Source organism: Danio aesculapii, chromosome 15 (assembly GCF_903798145.1).
Source record: "Danio aesculapii chromosome 15, fDanAes4.1, whole genome shotgun sequence".
Lineage (NCBI taxonomy): Eukaryota > Metazoa > Chordata > Actinopteri > Cypriniformes > Danionidae > Danio > Danio aesculapii.
Genome location: NC_079449.1, coordinates 11,457,302 through 11,479,864, shown reverse-complemented (window position 1 = coordinate 11,479,864; position 22,563 = coordinate 11,457,302). Strand labels below are relative to the sequence as shown.

The 22,563-nt window shown below is 35.7% G+C and overlaps 3 protein-coding genes across 3 annotated transcripts in view; 1 reads left to right on the top strand and 2 right to left on the bottom strand.

Annotated features, from left to right (window-relative positions):
• lin37 (lin-37 DREAM MuvB core complex component) overlaps positions 1 to 4,344 on the top strand; it is a 6,895-nt gene extending 2,551 nt beyond the window's left edge. The window contains exons 4-10 of the mRNA XM_056473570.1: positions 185 to 235; positions 353 to 382; positions 677 to 762; positions 2,008 to 2,165; positions 3,545 to 3,676; positions 3,887 to 3,960; positions 4,075 to 4,344. Of these exons, the coding sequence (XP_056329545.1) occupies positions 185 to 235; positions 353 to 382; positions 677 to 762; positions 2,008 to 2,165; positions 3,545 to 3,676; positions 3,887 to 3,960; positions 4,075 to 4,153 (610 nt within the window). The 3' untranslated portion in view covers positions 4,154 to 4,344. The remainder of the gene's footprint in view (positions 1 to 184; positions 236 to 352; positions 383 to 676; positions 763 to 2,007; positions 2,166 to 3,544; positions 3,677 to 3,886; positions 3,961 to 4,074) is intronic.
• Positions 4,345 to 8,353: 4,009 nt separating this feature from the next.
• Positions 8,354 to 15,248, bottom strand: LOC130242076 (C3a anaphylatoxin chemotactic receptor-like). The gene is made up of 2 exons (XM_056474092.1): positions 15,164 to 15,248; positions 8,354 to 9,309 (listed from the first exon to the last, which is right to left on the bottom strand). The coding sequence occupies exons 1-2, from the start codon at positions 15,246 to 15,248 to the stop codon at positions 8,402 to 8,404; spliced, it is 993 nt and encodes a 330-aa protein (XP_056330067.1). The 3' UTR covers positions 8,354 to 8,401.
• Positions 15,249 to 17,906: 2,658 nt separating this feature from the next.
• LOC130242170 (chemerin-like receptor 1) lies at positions 17,907 to 19,583 on the bottom strand. Its single transcript, XM_056474191.1, has 2 exons — positions 19,546 to 19,583; positions 17,907 to 19,183 (listed from the first exon to the last, which is right to left on the bottom strand). The coding sequence occupies exons 1-2, from the start codon at positions 19,547 to 19,549 to the stop codon at positions 18,285 to 18,287; spliced, it is 903 nt and encodes a 300-aa protein (XP_056330166.1). The 5' UTR covers positions 19,550 to 19,583; the 3' UTR covers positions 17,907 to 18,284.
• Between the last annotated feature and the right edge of the window lie 2,980 nt (positions 19,584 to 22,563).

The window sequence follows — 22,563 nt, the reverse complement described above, 5'->3', positions numbered from 1 at the left end:
CTCATAGTTTTCCCTTCTCCTTTTTTAAAGAAAGATCAAATTATGCATCGTGAGCAGTAATGCATTAATTTGTTCCCCAAGAGCACCGCAAAGGAATAGGAAGTAGTGTAGCAGTAATTAAAGCGAATAAACGGTCTGTACAGATGCCAACTAAAAGCCATTTTATGTTCTCTTTCTTTTACAGAGAGCAAAATGAAGAGGATTCTGGGAAAATGGTGGCAGATTCTTTGACCAAGTAAGCATATACAGGATTTTGTGTCTGTGTTTGTGTGTTTGCACCTGGAATGGATTATTTATATGTTTATTTATTCATTCTTCTCTCTCTTTATTTTGCATTCTTGCTTTTCAACAGAGATTTGTCACCTACTTCTGCAGGCAAAAGGCAAGCAAAATCATCTCACATTTATTTTGCAGAATACATTAAATAAAACAGCCTCAGCAGCTACTTCTAACATAATTTATTATTGTATTGGCAGCAAAATCATGGTTATTATATCTTAAGTATGAGTATGTCACATACCCTAACTACTCTGCTGTTTGACCCTCTTAAAGCTCTTCAACATTTAAATGTGTGTTTTATAAATATTTACAATAGCGATACAAACAGAGCATCAAATAATAATTTCCTAATGGATTGGTTGAGTTTGCTTCAAGAGCCTCTTTATGCTTCTCACAGACCATCATCACGATTCCCACAACACAGAAGGAAGAAGCGTAAGGAGATGGATGATAGTCTAGCTGAAACTAACCAGCACAAACAAAGTAAGGGTTAGATTGAAAGCAGTTTCACATGCTCTGCATACTGTACTCCTCTCATTTTTGGAAATAGCACCAGCAAAATTAGGATATTTTGTTTTTACATTGCCATCTAATTTTGCCTTATCTACTACACTCACTGGCCACTTTATTAGGTACACCTGTCCAACTGCTCGTTAACGCAGATTTCTAATCAGCCAATCACATGGCAGCAACTCAATGCATTTAGGCATGTAGGCATGGTCAAGACGATCTGCCGCAGTTCAAACCGAGCATTAGAATGGGGAAGAAAAATGATTTAAGAGACTTTGAATGTGGCATGGTTGTTAGTGCCAGACGGGCTGGTCCTAGTATTTCAGAAACTGCTGATCTACTGGGATTTTCACGCACAACCATCTATATGGTTTACTGAGAATGATCTGAATAAGATAAATTATCCAGTGAGTGGCAGTTCTGTGGAAGCAAATGCCTTATTGATGCAAGAGGTCATATGAGAATGGCCAGACTGGTTTCAGCTGATAGAAAGGCAACAGTAACGCAAATAACCACTCGTTACAACCGAGGTATGTAGAAGAGCATCTCTGAACGCACAACACGTCCAACCTTGAGGCAGATTGGCTGCAACAGCAGAAGACCACACCAGGTGCCACTCCTGTCAGCTAAGAACAGGAAACAGGAGACAGGCTCACCAAAATTGGACAATATAAGATTGGAAAAACGTTGCCTGGTCTGATGAGTCTCGATTTCTACTGCTACATTCGGATGGTAGGGTCAAAATTTGGCATCCACAACATGAAAGCATTGATCCATGGGATGGTGAGGGGATACCCAACTGGGTACTAGTAAGGTGTGCCTAATAAAGTGGCCAGTGAGTGTAGATAGTAATTCATTTTATTTAAAAATTGTGCCCTTGAATACTTCGATTGAAAGTAACCAGAAAAAAAGCTACTTACTGTAATGCATTTGAAGTTTCTCTTTGCATATGTAGCTAATTTAGTATTTTACAGAAAGGTAAATTGTTTTATCTTATTTAAGAAAAATGCTGTTGGCTTTTCATACATGTTTGGTCTGTGATATGTTGAGGGAGTATATCTTTTTTTTTGTATTATTTTTTTTTTTTAGATCTTATCATAATCATCTTTTTTTTGCCAAGTGTGAACAAATATACAAGAGATTTATGTTTTTCAGCATTTTTTTTTCGGGGGTCATTTCCTGTTTTTTCACATGCTCAATGTCTTATCTTCTCCACAGATGCTTATATCATCAAGTTATTTGACCGCAGTGTAGACTTGGCTCAGTTTAGCACCACCACGCCACTGTATCCCATTTGTCGGGCATGGATGAGAAACAACCCTGCAATGCGAGAGAGAACGGCACCCAGCCCTCCTCACAGCTCTGGGGAGGAAGAGGTCACACCAAACATTCACTATACAACCATTTTAAATACTTGTCCTGTTCAGGTCATTGAACTTATCAATCCAAATGGCTTTGAGTCTGGACCTGTTCACACCTGGCTCTTTTGGAGCATTTGTGTTCAAAATCTTGTGCAGTTTCTTGCTCAGTGAAGTTTAAGCATGTATGAATACGGCAGTAACACTTGCATCTGCAAACAGCTTTTTTGATAATTGCCTGAACAAGGTGGTCTTAACCTAATTGAAAATGAACTATAGAGTGGTTGAGCGAGAGATCAGTTTGACCCAATTGCTTAACAAATTAACTTGTATTTTAAATCTTATTTTAATGTGGTAAAATGTAATTAAATGTGTATAAATTATACACAAAAAATAAATGTATATAATTTATTTAATTTAATGTCTAATTTATATACATTTAATAACTTTTTTGCCACATTTAGAGCAGGATAGGACAACTGTTTTCCCTTGTGACATGTTAAATACATTTTGGTTCACTTTTCAAGGATTAGTTAGTTATGTAGTTACAGTAGAATTCCACCATTCCTTAGAAAAGCAGAAGTTCATTGTAAAAACTCTTATTTGGGCAATGAATCTACATATTTAAAGACTAGCATCATCTTTTTTAAAGTGAGACTTTCTTGACTGATGAACTTCTACTTAAGTAATTCTGGCAATGGAGTCCCTTGTAACAGTTCCCACGATCCAGCAAATACCAAGGAATTTCAAAAGTGAACTGAAATAGTCATTAAAGTGTCTACAATCCATGCATATTTTTTTTTTTTAGATAAGCTCATCATTTGTTTAGCAAGAAATTGTAATATTATTTAATTCTCATAGGGACAAGGTTAAGCTTAAACCTCCTTATGTAAACACACAGTAGAATCACGTGCCCTTTTATTCTTACTATAATACATTCTATTGCTCGTTTTGCTATAGACGTTACTATAAAATCATGAAGAATAGATTTTACTAAATCATTATTCTTTATAAATCATGTCAGAGTTGTGTTTTACTTGGCACGCTCGTTTAGGGTGCGGTTGGCTCATTCTTCTAAGGACTTTCCATGGAGCAAAAGAAGAATTAAAAACGCATGTCTTGGCCCTCAGCAGCATGTGTTATATAACTTTTCAGTAACCTTTTAATTGTAAGGCTGTCATCAGAGTTAAATTGTTGCTGTTATTAATGCATCTGCATCCGCCTTCCCTTTCCCATCTGAATTCCTTTACCCAATGGAGAGATAAATTAATCTTTTTCTTTTGAATATGCCTACAAGGTTCCTATTACCACTGAGGATTGTCCTTGGCTTCACTTGGAATATATTATGCCAAAATAAGCATCACAGTTGAGGGAAACTTTGATTCTTCAACTTTTAGATGACTGACATGCTGAACGGCAAAGGACAGAACATCTACAAGCTTCCTCCACCTGTTTCCTGTCCAGTCAGTTCATCAGGCGAAGCTGTAAATCTCAGGATTCCACCAGTAGAGAAAACGACAGAGAATCAGGTGGGCTTGGTGGAAAATGTTCAGGAAGTTCAAATCTTTAAAGATCTGCATTTAAGCAACACCTTTGACAGGAACTTAGATAAAGTCGCTGTCTTAGAACTTTTAACCAGTTATTAAGAAATGTGATGAGTAAACTTGTTTCGGTATAGATGTGATCATTTTTTATCTCTCAAGTCATAAGATGATTTACATGTTGCACATTTTTTTTAGTCCATAGACACTGCAGCAGGCACCTCGGCACTAATGTTCAATCATATCAAACGCTGGAAGAAAATTAGACAGAAGTATGCTTTTACTTTTTCAGTCTTTCATTACTCTTAAAATTATGGGGATTTAGTGGAGGTTAATATTTATAACTGCATTATGTATGTTACTTATGACTTGTTTATATGTTTTAGGTGGAAGGAGGCCTCCAGCAAGAACCAGCTGAGATACAGCGAGAGCATAAAAATCCTTAAAGAAATGTATGAACGTTAGAGCAACTGTTAAGAGAATTTGGTAACATTTGCAAGCGGGAAGCTTTCAAGCAGAGTGAATTAGTTACACCAAATTATTGAATAAGAAGCTAGCCTAAAATATGCAAGTGATTGATTTTGTAATGTGTTTATCTGTAAACCACAACAAAAAACACTTGGAATTTTAAATAAATTTACAGTTCTAAAACTGGATTTAATGTGTTTATTGATTTAAATCATTTTATGAGTTCTGCAACATTCTTGTTTTCTGTTCTCAGCTTTTCATTATTCATTATCTTCAGTATTTGCTTGTAAAATACAATATAGTGCATTATGAATCTAAATATACAGTGGGAAACGTAATGAAGGAGTTTCGTTTGAACATATGGGCAACAGTAACCTAGCTAGTTAAATCATAACTAAGCCCACACGGAATCTGCGTGCACAGAAATCCACAGATTCTTAGCCCATCATCACATCTATGTATTTACTTGTGTAAATGTGTCAATTTATATTTATTAAGTTTTTTTATTAATTTCAGTAATGTTATTGTCTAATATGAAAACATTCATTTATTTTATTTACAATATAGTGTGTATACTAATATTTTCTATTTTTTAGGTGATATGTTAACAGCGGTGTGTGGAATCCCGGTTATTGTATGGAATGCCTAGGAAATGTTTAGAATGAGCCTCATGGGTTTTGGCAAAATATCAAATATCAGTTTTTGTAAAGATTTTGCACTTTTCCTAGGCATTCTATACAATTCCTAGGCATTATATAAACTGACAAGTATCATTTGGGCCAGGGGTGTCCATACTCAGTCCTTGAGGGCCAGTGTTTAGCTCTCACCCTAATCAAACACACCTGAACCAGCTAATCCAGTTCTTACTAGATATACTAGAAACCTGACAGGAGCGTTGTAGCAAGTTGGAGCTAAACTCAGTAGGACACTGGCCCTTCAAGACCGAATTTGGACATCCCTAATTTAGTCAAAGTGTCAGAAGAGCACAACAAAAGCCTTTATTGATCATTACGAATTTTAAAGTTGAAGGAATATTAAATAAAGCATATGATGTTCTTACCAGAAAAACATTGACCGCAGAACGCTGTCTTACAATAACGTTCAACACTCATGTGCTTCAATTGCCATCAAACAATGACCCAAGGGCCACCACTAACATCAGGGGCTAGAAAAATGGCAGAAATAGGCCAGTTACATATTTTGCTGACTTTTTTGCATATTTTGCAGAAGTAGGCCAGTTACATATTTGCATATTTTGCTGCATTTGCATATTTTGCAAAATATGCAGTTACATATTTTGCTGCACATCAACTCGGCATTCTATAGAATTCTAGGAAATGTAAAAAGTAGCAATCATTTCGTACCTTGACATTCGATTTTAGGCATTCTATACATTTCCTTGACATTCTATAGAATGCCAGATTTCACACATTGCTGGTAACAGATGTATTAAATGAGAGACTTGCTTTGTTTACTGGATTAGTGGATCTAATTGGATTTGCATTGTAAACATTAAATAAATGTTAAAAAGTTTTTAGTTATGATACTCCTAAAATCTTTCAGCATAAATCTGCAGATTTATTTTTTTTTTTTTATTTTTTTTTTTTTACAAAATTCTGTACAGATAGTCTATTTTTTTCTGGCCCTAATCATCACAAATTTTTTTTATTAAAATCTGTTCAATTAACAGTGCATTTGTGGGTTATGAAACATTCAAGCGTTAAGTCACAAATTAAAAAAATAGGAACTGTAGATTCTACCAACTCTTCACTTAAGCCAATCAGATGTCAACGACATTAATTTAAACAACATCAATGTCACACCCCGGATCTTGATCATGGTCCAGTGGTACTGAATCAATATACATTTTGATTCTAGGACATTCAAATTTTAAATAGCAAACTCAAAATATTCTATGTAATGAATAAAACAAAATTTGTACTAACCAAAGGTCATTGTGCTATTCTGAGGCCCACAACCCTATTTTTGGTGTCATCCTGTTAATTTCAAGCGACCATTTTATATATTTTGTGTAAAAAAAAAACATATATATATATATATATATATATATATACACAGTCTAATCCACAATGATTCATATCCCTGTTAAATTCGGACTTAAAATGACTTTTAATTAAAACTACAAATGACAGGCTTCACTCAAAGGATAATAAGATGACGTACAAGAGGCATCACAGGAGAAAAAAATTCTTTCTCAGCTTTTATTTACATTTGAAAAAACCTTTAATTTGCCAGAGAATGAATAAATACATTTAGGCTTGACTGAACAATTTCACACCAAAATGAATGCTCTTAAATAAAGCTGTGTGTATAGGATTGTTTACATATATTTTTTTACTCACACTGTCAGTAGAACAGTACAGGATATTAATCAGATATAATTTGATGGGTCTGTGCTTACCACTAAAGCATGCTTTTTGTAATTTAGAAACTACATTTTGGAATAAATTTCAAACCTTTATCTCTGCTGCTACCCGCTATCGTTAAATCATTGAGCTGAAGTGAGAGGCAGTGGGTTGGAGTATAATATTCAACAGTGATAGTAAAAGCCATGCTTCTGGTCATTTTCATGACATCTAAGAGAAGAGAAGTGGTCCAAGAACAAAGCCCAGGGGCTGTTAGATTTGGTGAGTAGGCTTAAGTTTCATGCATTCTCCGACGAAAACAATGTTTTATTTTTCTAAGAACATTAATAGTGTAGAGGTCTGTTATTGACTTATAAAATTCACTTTTAGGACAAAGCAGATGGACCTTATCTCTTCTGTGGGGTCCATGAACAAATATGCAACACAGGAAAAGGTAAAAAGCTTTTGAAAGGAAAGAAAACATTGTGCAATAAGCCAGATGCACCATGCAGAGTCCATGTTCTGTGAGACATTTACTGCTAGTTTCCGCAATATATATATATTTATAATAATGTTTTTCTTTTTATATTTATTATTATCAGCAATTTGAGATACAGTTGAAGTCATAATTATTAGCCCCCCCTGTTTATCCCCCCCCCCAATTTCTGTTTAACAGAGAACACATTTCTAAACATAATAGTTTTAATGACTCCTTTCTAATAACTGATTTATTTTATCTTTGCCATGATGACAGTAAATAATATTTGACTAGATATTTTTCAAGACACTTCTATACAGCTTAAAGTGACATTTAAAGGCTTAACTATGTTAATTAGGTTAACTAGCAGGTTAGGGTAATTAGGCAAGTTATTGTATAACAATGGTTTATTCTAAGGACTGTCGAAAAAAATATTGCATAAAGGGGCTAATTTTGTCCTTAAAATGGCTTATAAAAAATTAAAAACTGCTTTTATTCTAGCCGAAATAAAACAGATAAGACTTTCTCCAGAAGAAAAAAATATTATCAGACATACTGTGAAAATTTCCTTGCTCCGTTAAACATAATTTGGTAAATATATTTAAAAATATATAAAAAATCAAAGGGGGGCTAATAATTCTGACTTCAACTGTATGTGATTAATATTACATAAAATAGGTCAGAAAAGACAAGTTTATTTAAGATTTCATTATTATTCATTTAAAAACTTATTTGATAATATGTTTATGTTATTGATTTTTGGACCATGGGATTTCTTGAGAAAAGAACATGAGCTTTCTTTAATAATATTAAGCATTTAAAAATGTAAAAACCATACACATATTGTATTCATTGCACTATTAAGAACAGACATCAACATTCAACATAAAAAAATCAACAATGTAACATCGTTTCAATATAAACTTGCAAAGCAGCAAATAAAAGGCAAATAAATGACAAGTGTAGTCATCAATATAGGTAAACAAAGCAACTTTATAACATATTCATGCCACAATGCATAGCTTCAAATATGTACTGAATACTCAATGTTTATTAGTCGATACACAAACCAGATTGATGCCATTCACACTAATTAACATGTATTAATAACAGTGAAAATAATCAAAATTAACAAAATACAGTAGAATGTGCTATACTGTTTCAGCTAATGTGTGGACAAACTCAACCTTTGTGTTACATTTTTTAATTAAAGTGTAACCCAGCAGTTGGGTTTGTCCCTATTTTACCACAATTTGAATTGGAACAACCCTGCTTTCTTACAGTGCAGCTAAAGATATATTGCAATTTTGCAAAGCAAGTTGTGTATACTTTTCTCAAAATATGTTGCAGGCAGCTGATACAGTGTGAGTGTGTGTAAGTGTGGCTGTTTTCTGTCTGCTTTTAGGCTTCGTGAAACATCAGATGATCTTCAGCAAAGGCTGTCTCCAGCACCAGCAGCAGAGACTCTTTAAGAGTCTTCTTAAACTCATCACACATGAACACGTAAAGAATGGGATTTAGACAGCTGTTCAACATAACCAGCCATTGAGCTACTGAAATAAAAACAATTACAAACCATGCATCCAATGTAAAAGATTCAAACAAATCACTCTCAAAAGCATTTGTAATATAAATGCCACTAACATAATAAGGAAGCCAGCATACAAAAAAGACTACAGCTATGACCCGAAAAACCTTGAACTTTTTCATTTTAAGTTGCCTGACTCGCACTCCAATAGCTGTGTATGAAGATGCAATGATTAAGAAGGGGATGAGGAAGCCCACTATGAATTCAAATATGACAAGAGGCATCATGTCCATGCCATTGTAAAAGGTGAAAAGAAGACCGCAGCTGATGGATAAAACCCACACAAGCAGAGAGACGATCCTGGCTTTGACCACAGTTCTTTTATTTTTAGCCCATACAACCATCCACGTGCAAAGACAACGGTCCAGACTGATGACGGTCAGAAAGAAAATGCTTGCAAACATATTTTGCCGAGTCAAAAACAAGAGAAAACTACATATGGAGCTGTTGAGGTTCGAAATCATGTGTAGTATTGGGGAAAAGCTGAAGATAAAATCTGCAGTCGCCAGGTTGAGAAACCAAATGGAGTTGACTGTTGTCTTCATTTTATAACCAGTCACAAATATGACAAGCCCATTTCCAATGAGACTCAGAACAATGAGGACAATATAAAGGTATTTAGACAATTTTTGAAAACCCTCAGTGTCATTCGGCTGTGTGGTAGAATTTTCTGTGACGAATTCGGTCATGTTTTCATCATGTTCGAAATCTCCCCAGCACACTACATTAAAAGAAAACACGTGCAGTCAAAACAAGAATCTAAATGTATAAATACAGTTGAAGTCAGAATTATTAGACTACTTTTTTATTTTTTTCCCAATTTCTGTTTAACGGAGAGAAGATTTTTTCAACTCATTTCTAAACATAATAGTTTTAATAACTCAATTCTAATAATGGATTTATTTTATCTTTACCATGATGACTGTAAATAATATTTTACTAGATATTTTTCGAGACACTCCTATACAGCTTAAAGTGACATTTAAAGGCTTAACTAGGTTAATTAGGTTAACTAGGCAGGATAGGGTAATTAGGCAATTTATTGTATCACGATGGATTGTTCTGTAGACTATAAAGAAAAAATATAGCTTAAAGGAGCTAATAATTTTGTCCCTAAAATGGCTTTTAAAAAATAAAAAACTGCTTTTATTCTAGCCGAAATAAAAAAGACTCTTCAGATGAAAAAATATTATCAGACATACTGTGAAAATTTCCTTGCTCTGTTAAACATCGTTTGGAAAACATTGAAAAAAGAAGAAAAAAATTCTAAGGGGGCTAATAATTCTGACTTCAACTGTATATCACTAAATATTTATTATTATAATATTTAACTTTGGAAAATGTAATGTTTCTGGGTTGTTGCAACGGGTTCAGGGAATGTTCTAAAACACAACAGCTTGTACCTTAATTAACATGAATGGTTATATACATTTAAATCATGAAATCTACAATAATACATCTTCAAATGCATTAAAAAATAAATAGAAAACTAAATATTCTGAATAAATGCAATTCTATATGCTACACAAGGTTTAAATAAACATGCAGATTCTTACTGATTTTTTTCTGCAGGTTTTGGTTCACAAAAGTCTGCAAAATTGTCCCTGCTCCTTCCTAAACCCAGTGCTCATGCAGAGTAGTCTGAAGTGGGGTAAGTGTTTGTGTGTGTTTCTCTAATCTTTTTCCGATTTTAACTTTTTAGAAGCAACATCCTAATTGGCTGATTTGTTTTTACTGATTAGATAATTGTGTGATTCTGAGGCCTGCAGCCCTCCTTTTTTGTCTCTTCTCTGGTTATTATTGTTCAACATGAACACTTAGTGATCTAAGAAAAAAAGCCTATGTGAAATATGTCTCTCCAGAGTTATAAATACTCTGAAAAGTAATGTTGCGTGCCCACTGTTGGGCTGTGTGATTGCGTACATTTAAAATTAGGCGGAAATGGTGGTTTCAGTATAGTGTACAATATTGCACAATGACTAAAGAAATGCACGCATGTGTAAAAAAAATATCTTGTCTGCTTCCACCCACTGCTATTTACTGTAATCCAGTAACACTGACGAAGGCTCACAGCCAAAACATCTGTCTTTTTCTCCTGCTGTTTATTTATAAATTACTGAATATGGACCATGTTTGTTACTTGTCGTTTACTGGAATTTGGCGACAGCACCAAACTTATCTGGAAGAGTGCAAAGATTTACATTTGATTGTGAGAGAACTTCAACTAAAACAGATAATTTGTAATCGAAATGGTTTAATAGCAGTATTTTTTATGGTTAAAAGATGATAAATCATAATTATACTAATAAATATAACTTTTATATCTTCATTTGAAAACCGGTCATAAATATGACAAGCCAATTTCCAATGTGACCCAGAAATAAGATGATAATGTAAACTACTCCAAAGACTGACATGACACTGGATGTGGTAAAATTATGTGTTATGATTTTGGTCAAATCTTCTGTCCACAAAGCAAAATGCAGTGATGACAAGAAAAAGGCAGGTCACTGAATGTTTGCAAATATCAAATTTGTAGGTCATTGAACACATAAAAAAAAGTCTAAATTAAAATGATAAAATAAAATGTAGGAACTAATATTCAGGATAAATAAAATAATAATAATTCACATTTGTCAAATTTTGACCATAAACCCTAGAAATAAATCAAAGTATTTTCATTTATTTTTTGTCATTTGCCTAAATAATATGTCCCTTAAATAAGGAATGCATTTATTGTGTTATTTTATATAAATATTTGTGACCCTGGACCACAAAACAAGTCACATGGTTTCTTTTTTAGAAACTGAGACTTATTCAGCTGATGTATTACTCTCAGTTGATGTAAGGTGTATCACAAAATAGAAGAGTTTTTGGTCGAGATACAACTATTTGAATATCTGGAATCAGAAAGTTCAAAAAACAATAGAAACATTGAGAAATGAACTTTAAAGTTGTCTACATTTGGTTCTTAGAAATGCATAAATCTAATCAAAAATTATTATTTATATATTTAAGAACTTAATGGAATGTGAGCTTTACTTAATATTCTAGTGATTTATTTTTATGAAATATATTTCAGAACATTTAGTGCCACTTTAACCCTTGCAGGCCCTGCATCCATTTTCAGGTCATATTTTTTGAGTTTTGGGTCATTTCACCAAATTTAAAGGCTATTGTCCATGATTTTGGACTTTTATCATCCAATCAAAAAGCAGAAAAGCTCTGTCTGTTGTAATTTGAGAAATATCCACTAGAGTGAATTGAGGCATGGCAGTACTTTGGTTCAAAGACAGAAGTAAGCAACATTTTCGTTTGATTGATTTAAAAGCCTTTATTTGTCACATACACTTTTACATGCAGTGAAATTGGACCCCCTGACCATACACAAACTTCACACATTTCAGGGGAAGACAGGTCAGACGAGATGTAGCTTTTAGAAAGAGGAAATAAGATACATTAGGGAAGAGGGAGGCAAAAACAAAAATCCCCTCTCAGACTGCCATTGAAGTAGGGCAGTGTGAGATCGGGGGGAAAAAAAACCCAGCACAAGCACAGAAAACAGATAGACAAAGGTGATTAGGAAAATGGGGGAACAGTTTTTGAGCAAAATGTCTCACTTGAAACGGAAAAGATGGTTGTTAGGGTAATCAAATTTAGTTGATAGGAGTGAAAAGGAGGAGAAAACATTGTTATCATACAAATCGTTTAAAGTGGCTAGGCTTTTCATTGACAAAGTATTAAAAACATGATCTAATATAGAGGGAGAGAATAAATGGTTATTGGAAATTGGCATATGAATTGAGGCACTATGAAGACCAAAGTGTTTTCTAAACTGCTGCCAAATTTTCATAGTGTTAATAACTATTGGGTTGTTTGATGCTTTGTGTATTTCAAGGGGAAGTTGGGAATAGACTCTAGAACATAGACAATGTGAAAAGGGCAGATAACTCTATGTGTCCAAGGCGGGTCAGGAACACTGAATTGTGACCAATCCAATAAAGTATTTTGATAATATTACAAGCCCAAAAGTAATATTTAAAATTTGGAAGAGCAAGACCCCCTTCAGATTTGGGAAGCTAAAGAACTGACTTTCTGATGCGAGCTGGTTTGTTACACCAAATGAACCTGCGCAAAAGTTGCTCTAGGTTAGTAAAAAATTATTTATTCATGGAGACTGGAACATGTTGAAAAAGGTATAAAAACTCGGGAAGAATTATCCTTTTTATAAGGTTTACCCGACCTATTATGGAAAGGGGGAGGGAACCCCAGGGAGCTATATCTGATTTGCATTTATCTAAAAGTGGTATGAAATTTTTAAGAAATAAATCTTTAAAAGAACCTGTAACAAATATACCATGATACTTCAACCCTTCTAAAGCTAACTGAAAAGGAAATGAAGAGTAAGGGAGGTCTTTAGCCAGCTGATTAATAAAAAATAATTCACTCTTTGAAAATTAATCTTGTATCCTGAAAGCCACCAAACTGGTCCAGAATTGAAAGTATGGGTGGGAGAGAGCCAAAGGGGTCTGAAATATATAACAATAAGTCATCTGCGTAAAGGGAGAGGAGAGAGTTTATGTACTTGATCATAACAAGTGACGCCTTGGAAGGCATCATTGCTATGAAGCCGTATGGCTAGTGGTTCAATGGCAATATTAAATAGTAGTGGGGAGAGTGGAAAGCCCTGATGTGTCTCTCAGTGAAGTAAAAAGGGTGAGGAGCGGTTGCCGTTGGTGTGTATCGATGCGGAAGGGCGAGTATACAACAGTTTAATCCAGGAAATGAAATTAGGGTCAAATCCAAATTTTTCTAACGCAAAAAAGAGGTAATCCCACTCTACGTGGTCGAAAGCTTTCTTCGCATCTAATGATAGTACAATTTCAGGGGTACTGGTTGAAGGGGAAGAAATTATATTAAGTAATCTTCGGGTGTTAAAAAAGAATGTCTTTTTTTAATGTAAAGCCTGTTTGGTTTAATGAAATAATTTGAGGCATTATTTCTTGAATGCAAAGGCAAGAATTTTAGCTAATATCCTACAGTCTACGTTACAATCTAGGAAATCGGTCTATAATTTTCACAAGCTTTGGGATCTTTATCTTTTTTAAAAGTAGTGATATAGAAGCTGTATAAAGGGTTTCAGGTAATTGGCCTGTTTGAAAAGAATCATTGTACATCCTGACTAATACTGGTATTAGTAAAGTAGAGTATGCTTTGTAGAATTCAACTGTAAACCCATCCGGGCCTGGGGACTTCCCATTTTTGCATTAACCTAATAGCATCATGGATTTCTTGCAGAGATATGGGGTTACCAAGCTTTTTAGAGATGTCTATGTCAATTTTGGATATATCAAATCTTCTAAAGGGTTTGGAGTTGATAAAGATGCTGATGAATGTTGAGAGGAATAAAGGTTGGTATAGAAGTCAACAAACATACTGTTAATTTCGGTTGGATCAGTAGTGAAACTGCCATTAGGGGATTTGATTTTATGTTTTTGTCTAGTGGTACTGGAAGCACGGGCCTGTTGCGCTTAAAGTCTGCCTGCTTTATCACCATGTTCAAAGAAGCGTTGCTTGGATTGGTGTAATCTTCTCTCAACAATGTGTGTCATCATGCAATCGTATTGTGACTGTAATAAAAGATGTTTTTTATAAAGAGCAGGGGAAGGTGAGATAGTATAAGCTTCATCAATTTTACAAAGGTTGTCAATAATGCGCTGACTGTTATTCTTTTCTACTTTTCGTATGTGTGAGGCAAAAGAAATAACCTGGCCTCTAATGTAGGCTTTTAGAGCTTCCCATAGAAACCCACTCTTGACTCCAGGTATATCATTGAATTCAATGTAGTAGCTAATTTGAGCAGCCAGAAGGCTTTCAAATTCCTGATTTGTTAATAGGTGAGAGCTAAATTTCCAAAGGGGTGGAGCAACAACTGTAGAGGTAGAGTCAATGTCGAGTGTAGTGGGTGCGTGATCTGAAATCACTATCGGATGATAATTACCATTGGTAACAAAATTTAACAATTTGTTGTCAATCAGAAAAGAGTCAATTCGGGAAAAGGATTAGTGAGGTTGAGAAAAGAAAGAAAAGACTTTACTCTGGGGATTATTTAATCTCCATGGGTCTGATATCCCCAAATGTGAAGAGTAGTCAATTAATACTTTGGCTAAATTAGATAATTTAATTTGCTTTGTAGATGACTTGTCAAGCATTGTGTCCTGTACAAGGTTAATGTCTCCTCCAACAAGGATAAGGTGCTTATCTGTATTCTGAATTTTGGCAAAGAGGTTAATAAAAAACTTTTAATCATCCCAGTTTGGAGCGTACACAGATACTAGAATTACTGACAGGTTTAGTAGGGAGCCAGAGACTATCATATAGCGGCCATTAACATTTTCAGTCACATTTTTGCTGATAATAATAGCTGCCCCTTTAGCTTTAGCAGAGAATTTAGAATAAAAATATATGACTCATCCAAGCCCTCTTAATTCACTGAGCATCTTTTGTTATTAGGTGTGTTTCTTGCATGAATATAATGTCTCCTTTTAGATATTGAAGCTGCGTCATTACCTTACCAACCTTCACAGCACTATTCATTCCTTTAGTGTTCCAGGAAATCAGGCGCACAGCTTTACCCTTCTTATAGAAGCCAGTAGCCATTTAGCATGCTGTATAGGCTAAGGGAACTTGAAATTGCAAGGTGTTCTGTTTTCTGTACTGGGGAAAGAGAGAGAAGAGAAGAAAAGAAAAAAAAGACAAAAAGGGGGAAAAAAAAACACACACACATCTTGAATGTGCCCTCATTGAAATTTCCCTCCACTGTACGATCCATACCAGAGCACAACAGCTCAGCGTGTTCTAACAATATCAGACTTCTAGCGTCTCACTCTCAAATAAGTATAAAAAGTATATTTTAGAAAGAAATAATATATATATATATATATATATATATATATATATATATATATATATATATATATATATATATATATATATATAATAAAAAAAAAAAAAAATATATATATATATATATATATATATATATATATATATATATATATATATATATATATATATATATATATATATCTAATATAAATATTATAATAATAAAATGAAGAGAAAAAAAAGGCTGTATATAGCTATTGCACTTCAGAGCAGGTCCTTGTAACAGAAAGAATAAATTTAAAATGGCCAAAAAAAAAAAACCGTCTGCAAGAGTATACCATTTAGAATGCAAGGCACTTACAGGTATCGATCAAAAAGTAGCATACTATGTTAATTTTTATATTAGCATCGCCAATCAATCCAGATATGTTGATACAAAAAGTGCTGTGCTGTGCTGTGAAGATGCCGACCTCAGACCTCCGCAAGACGAGCAGATGCGACAAAGTCTTTTAACTTCTGCAACCGACGAAAGTCTCTTTCTCTCTCCGGTCTATGTAACAATCGTTAATCTGGCTGGAAACAGCAGAACTGGTCTAAGTCCGAGCCCATATAGCTCGGACATCATGTCTCTGTATTTGGAGCCTTCTTCCATTACCTCTGGAGCATAATCCTCAAAAACGGCAGTTGGTGTGCCACGATAGAAAAGTTTCCCTCGTCTTGCTCTAGCTTCGCGAACAATCTTTTCCTTTTCTTGGAACCTGTGTAGACGAATGATGACAGGTCTGGGTCTCTGGCCGGGTTTCGGCTTCTCAGAAAGTGACCAGTGAGCTCTATCGCATTCCGGTGGAGAATTCAAAACTCCGTTACCAAACACTTCAACAAGGAGCTCGGGGAAAAAGGTAGTTGGCCGAGGACCTTCAATAGATTCAGGCACTCCAACGATCTGTATGTTGTTGCGTCGGCTACGGGGTTCAAGATCTATGACCTTGGTGAGTAAATTTTAATTACTTTCCGTTAGCATTGTGCAAGTCGCTTCGAGAGATTGTGCGCGTTTCTCTAGTGAATTTGCGTAGGTTTCAAGGGTGGCAATTTTTGAATTATGCTCTGTCATGGTAGACTGGATTTTATCTAGTTTTACCTCAAATGCTGAAACTGTGTTTCTAAAATCGGCTGAGAGAGCGGCTCGGAGTTTTGCGATAGCCGACATGCTAACTTCCTTGCCCTCATCTCCGATTGCCTCCGTTTTCTGTTCCTTTTTGGCCGGTTTGGCTGATTTTGTTGCCATAAATCGCGGTTTTGTTGTGTAATGTAAAGATATTGTCCACTTGGAAGCAAATGTAGAGTAAAATGTGGGGTTTAAAGTAAATGATAAGTGAAAAAGTGTAGGAGCGAGCCTAAACGCGTGTTTACTCCATCCCTCCTCCGCCGGAAGTCCCAAAACAAAATAACTTAAACATCAAAACATAAAAAAATAGCATTAATACACACTTATACTAGGCTTGACAGGATTTGGCATGACAGACATGTAAGAGATCAATGACAAACTCAACTACATTCTCAATGACAAGGAACTCAAAGACATTTGTATCAACAACATCTTCATTGGCACTGAATTAACATCAACAGAACAGCACAGGACAGAACACACGTGCGCTCACATATGCAACATGAATCTTCCCTCCCAGTTACTAGGAGCATGTCTATGGTGCCGATTTGGATTAGTCAATTAACTAATTAAGCAATCATAAGCACGTGATCTTCTCGAAATTAGTCCATAAATAAACTTCCCTTATACTACAAAATGGCTTAGAATAATGCATAAGTATGCGATTTGGAATGCACCTACAGACACCAGGACGAGAGTGCTCATCCAGACCACGTTCGGACGGTAAAGTCTAGATCGGTTACGTGGGCGGCTGGAAGTGTGACATGCACATCAATTTAGCAGCATTTTTTATAACACTAACAATGATTAGTATTTTTACGTTACTGTGACGGTTGGTTTTAGGGTTGGGGTGGGGGTAGACCTTAATAAAGTACAATAAATGAGAAATTGGATAAATAATATAATAATTCTTGTTAACTTTCAGCCACAATCGTATAAAATCTAGCAATAACCTCGCAGGTGCCATTTAAGGACGGCCGAGCACGGTCATGATGGCGCTCATACAGAGACACACATTGACAGAAAATGAGTGCTCAACCCGAGAAAACTCGAGCCGAGCACAACATACGAGACATGACAGGACTAGTATCTGGAATCTGCCACCAAAACAAGAATTAAAAAGACCTGAGTGGCAGAATCCTGACAAAAAAAGCTTTAAAATGACTTTAACGATTTAACCGATATAAAAAATCCTTAACTGGTCAGTAATGGTCATCTTATAAATAAATAAAGTGTTAGTGCTGATTAAAGAGAATAGAAATGAATTATGTACACAACAATGCTTTTAATCAATAAAAATAGATGAAGAGGTCAACAACACAAACATCAATGAAGACAGACTGAGACTTAAATACACACACCAAACTAAACCAATAAATCAGCCCTAAGTGAATATACAGACACTGAAAACAAGGACACATAACTAAACCAAGCACAAAACCTGGATTTATAAAGCTATAATTTACAAGATATGTCTTAGACAGAAAATTATGCTGAATACTGATGACAGTTACTGTTTAACTGTGATAATTACAGTATTAACAATGATTGCAAAACTTTTTTTTCCTCCAAAAAAGTTTTCTACATTTCTAGAAATTCAAGTGTGGTTTGTTTAGCCTGTTAATCATTTTGTGTGTATTTCACTATACTCTAATGTCCAGATGATCTTCAGCAAACGCCGTCTCCAGCACCAGCACCAGAGACTGTTTCAGCTTCTTCTTATAATCATCACACATGAACACGTAGAGAAATGGGTTCAGACTGCTGTTGAGATTAATCAGGTAGAAAGTAAAAAAAAATAGCTTCCAAAATTGATCAGTGAGAGTCCAATTATTAGTTTCTGCCATTACTCTCCAAATCCAGCAAACATGGTGTGGAAATGAACAGATGAAGAAAGTCAGGATTACAGTTAAAATGAGTCTGTATGACCTGAAATGCTTCCTCTTTTTGAGGCGTTTGATTTTTACTCCAATAGCGATGTATGAAGATGCAATGATCAGGAAGGGGATGAGAAAGACCACTATAAATTCATATGTGACAATAATTGTACCTGTAATCTTAAAAACTTGTAAGTAAGGGAAAATGAAGCCGATGGATGAAACCCAGATGATGATGCAGATGATTCTGGCTTTACGCAGAGTTCTGTTATTTTGAGCCCAAACAGGAATCCATGTGCGCAGGCATCGATCCAGACTGATAACTACAAGAGACCAAACGCTAACAAACAGATTTAGAGATGTTGTGATGATGAAAAGGTACTCTGTAAAGACACTGTGCTGATTGCTCAAGATTAAGGAAACATTTGTAATTGAAACTAAAATAAAGATGAAGTCTGCAATCGCCAAATTCAGAAACCAAATGGAGTTGACAGTCGTCTTCATTCTGCAGCCGGCCAGAAATATGACCAGCCCATTTCCAATGAGACCCACTATGACAGTGGAAAAGAAAATGCAGGCAAGAAAAATCTCAAATCCCTCATCCTCCACAGTGCTCTTGTCAGTTGAGTTTGCAGTCACATTTTTAAGCTCAAAACTGCTGTTTTCTAAACAAAGAAGCACAGAAAGGACTGTCAGTGTGTCATTGTGCTGCAAAATTCGGAACTATTATCTATTGGAGTATATCTGATCATGCTCCTCTCAAACATTTTAATAAGACCTCATTAGAATAAAACCAATAATTATTCTTTTATATTGAATAACTTTGCATTTGCAGTGTGTGGATTCATTAGAAGGACATCTTTGTATGAAGGGTCATTTGTTTGAGAAAGTAAATGTGTATCTTGTGCTTAATTATATGGATTTTATATTATCTCTGTGCATTGTCTGTGTTATAAACAATCTTGTTTTTATATTCTGAAAGGTTTTCATAAACATATAATATGCATAATAGGTATTAAATTCTTACCCATCTTTGAGGTGTCAATGCAGTGGAAAGAGTCTAGTCTTGATCTTGATCCGTCTTCTTGCTTATGCTGTTTTATACCAGCACAAACCCTGGTGCGTCCCTATTGACTAATAAGGCTAAACATGGTCATTAGCAATTGAACCCACCGCAGAACCTTTCCTGTTTCACTAGAATTTTCTGTTGCTCAAACACTGCTCCGTGTGTGTGTGTGTGGGGGGGGGGGGGGGGGGGGGGGGCACTTGGATGTGTTAAATTTGGCCACGTCATGACTTCACTTTCTCTTCCCTTTCACATAAAGCAAGGAACTTTAAATAAACATTCCTGACTCTCTTTAATCATTAAAATTCCCAGGATGTCCTTTGAAAGCACTAGAGGTTGTACTCTGGTATCTTGACCAAACCTCCCATCTCTCCATCATGGCCTCCTAATCATCTCTATATTATAATTAGCTTCATCAATCCTCTACAACAAGCTGGTGTCTGGCACAAATATGGCATGTCGTCCAGGTGGATGCTGGAGTAACATTAATTGCAAAGTCAAATATTAATTATAAATTAATTTCCATGTACTTTATATCAGTGTACTAATTAGAAGTAGAGCCCCATTTAATTTCTTTATACTGTCCATAAAGATTTTTGTTAGGTTCTAAAAAATACACTATTCATTCATTCATTCATTTATTTTCCTTTATTTATCAGGGGTTGCCACAGCGGAATGAACCGCCAACTATTCCAGCATATGTTTTATGCAGCAGATGCCCTTCCAGCCACAACCCAGTATCGGAAAACACCCATACACTCTCATTCACACACACTCATACAGCCAATTTAGCTTATTCAATGCACTATTCACTCAGCCTATATTAAATAATAAACATAACAAAAACTGCCAGCTGACGCATGAGTAAATCTTTAAAGGGAACAGTGTACTTTATAACCTCATTCACCTCATCATGCTTGCTGTTTGCTTAACAATGAAAACATAATGTAAATTTTTTTATTTTATTTTAATATTATGATTAACAGACACCAAACGGCCTTGTGTAACGTTAGCTACATATATATATGACTATCATCTCCACTCTGCATATTTGTAACAAAACAGGGCCTATAACATAACTGCCTCGTTTCATTTTCATTGAAAAGTATGAACTTTACTGTCTCTTTTGCTGAATATCAGTTTTAATAATCAATAATGGCCATTATAAAAGTATAATGTACAATAAATTTATACGATAAAGGCAAGCAATCAGTCAATGTGCAGAATCAGTATAGGTGGTTACATAAATTAATATATTAACTTATCTTTGCACTCAGCCAAAACATGTTACCTGAGAACAAGTAATTCAAAAGATAGAAGAGTCGATAACGTTAGATAGAGACAACAAGATGAATTCAATATCACGTTTAACAACTATAGTGAGATGAGATCTATCAGATCTTTGATGAACTGTCCGACATGCACTATACTCTCACCTGGGGTTTTTATGCTCAAAGCACCCGCTGACCTACTGGCTGCAGCTCATGACAGAGTGTGTGGTCGTGTGATGTGCGTTTTTAGCTGTGTAGTATGGACGGAGAACTTTTCAGAACCGCTAAATGAAATGCCAGTGTGTTTCCCGCAATTTCTCTGCGCCTCCCTTTCGTTTCTTCTCCATCTCTGACTCTCAACTATTTTGACAAATGCACACCGAGAGCCCAAAATAGGAGTTTGTGATTGGGCCACCCCGATGTCAATAAAGAAAAGAACCAATAGGCTGCAGATTATGTCACATGGGCCGGTCTGTCCGGGAAAAAAAGCATTTTACTTTCAGAGCGTCACAGATCACAGCATTGTCAATTAATTAGGCAGAAAAAAATGACAGGCTGCTAAGCTTTTTATGGGCCGATCAGATCATAAAACGTTGATCAGCCCGGCCCAAAAAGTACGTTGGCCCAGCAGGAAACTGGCCAGTCTGCCAGATGGCCAGTCTGCCCCTGGTTATAATAAGTGTGAGATTTCATGCTAATACTCTTCTCACACTCACATAACACGTTCATTTGATTTCCATTATGAAATCTACAATATTCAATCTACAGTTTAATTCAAATGTATTGTAGCGAATTAGATCAAAGGGAATTGAAGATTAATTTGAATGGTGGCGACGCAGTGACGCAGTAGGTAGTGCTGCCACCTCACAGCAAGAAGGTCACTGGTTCGAGCCTCGGCTGGGTCAGTTGGCGTTTCTGTGTGGAGTTTGCATGTTCTCCCTGCGTTCGCGTGGGTTTCCTCTGAGTGCTCCAGTTTCCCTCACAGTCCAAAGACATGCGGTACAGGTGAATTGGGTAGGCTAAATTGTCCGTAGTGTATGTGTGTGAATAAGTGTGTGTGGATGTATCCCAGTGATGGGTTGTGGCTGGAAGGGCATCCATTGCGTAAAAACATGCTGGCGTACATAAGTTGGCGGTTCATTCTGCTGGACTAAAGGGACTAAGCCGAATAGAAAATTAATAAATGAATTTGAATGGTGCTTCAAATGAATCGACTCTTTAAATCCCAACAAATGAATCATCCATCGATCATTCGAACGGACAGTTGACTTCATATTCATTACATGCATTAATAAAAATAAATAGCCAACTACTCAGTGGGCAAAATTCATGTGGCTCAAATCTGGCCCACACCAGACACTTACATCCGGCCCACATACCGCATGGAATGATGACACTTGGGCAGTTCGCTCTTGTTTGCCAGATTTGGGCCACAATTAAATCATATCAATATCACATATCAGCCAGAATTCAACCAAATTGCCAGAACTGACCCTTTTCTGGGCCACAGTTTGCTTTTATTCTGGCCCTGATCTGGCCCACACCAGACACTTACATCTGGACCACATACTGAATAGAATGAAGTACAAAAATCCCAGCATGCATTGCAGTATGAATACATTCTATAGCTTATTGATGCTCCAGTTTTCATTATTTGCTGTTGATTCTGCTGTTTGTGTTGACGTTGTTGATTTTGTCACTTTTGGTG

Bases quoted from the DNA above. Each gene is read 5' to 3' on its own strand.
- LOC130242076 (XM_056474092.1), bottom strand. From the start codon at position 15,248: ATGGCTACTGGCTTCTATAAGAAGGGTAAAGCTGTGCGCCTGATTTCC. The intron at 9,310-15,163 runs GTAAGGTAATGA...CTTTTAATGTAG, and splicing joins GAATAGTGCTGTGAAGGTTG to TGTGCTGGGGAGATTTCGAA.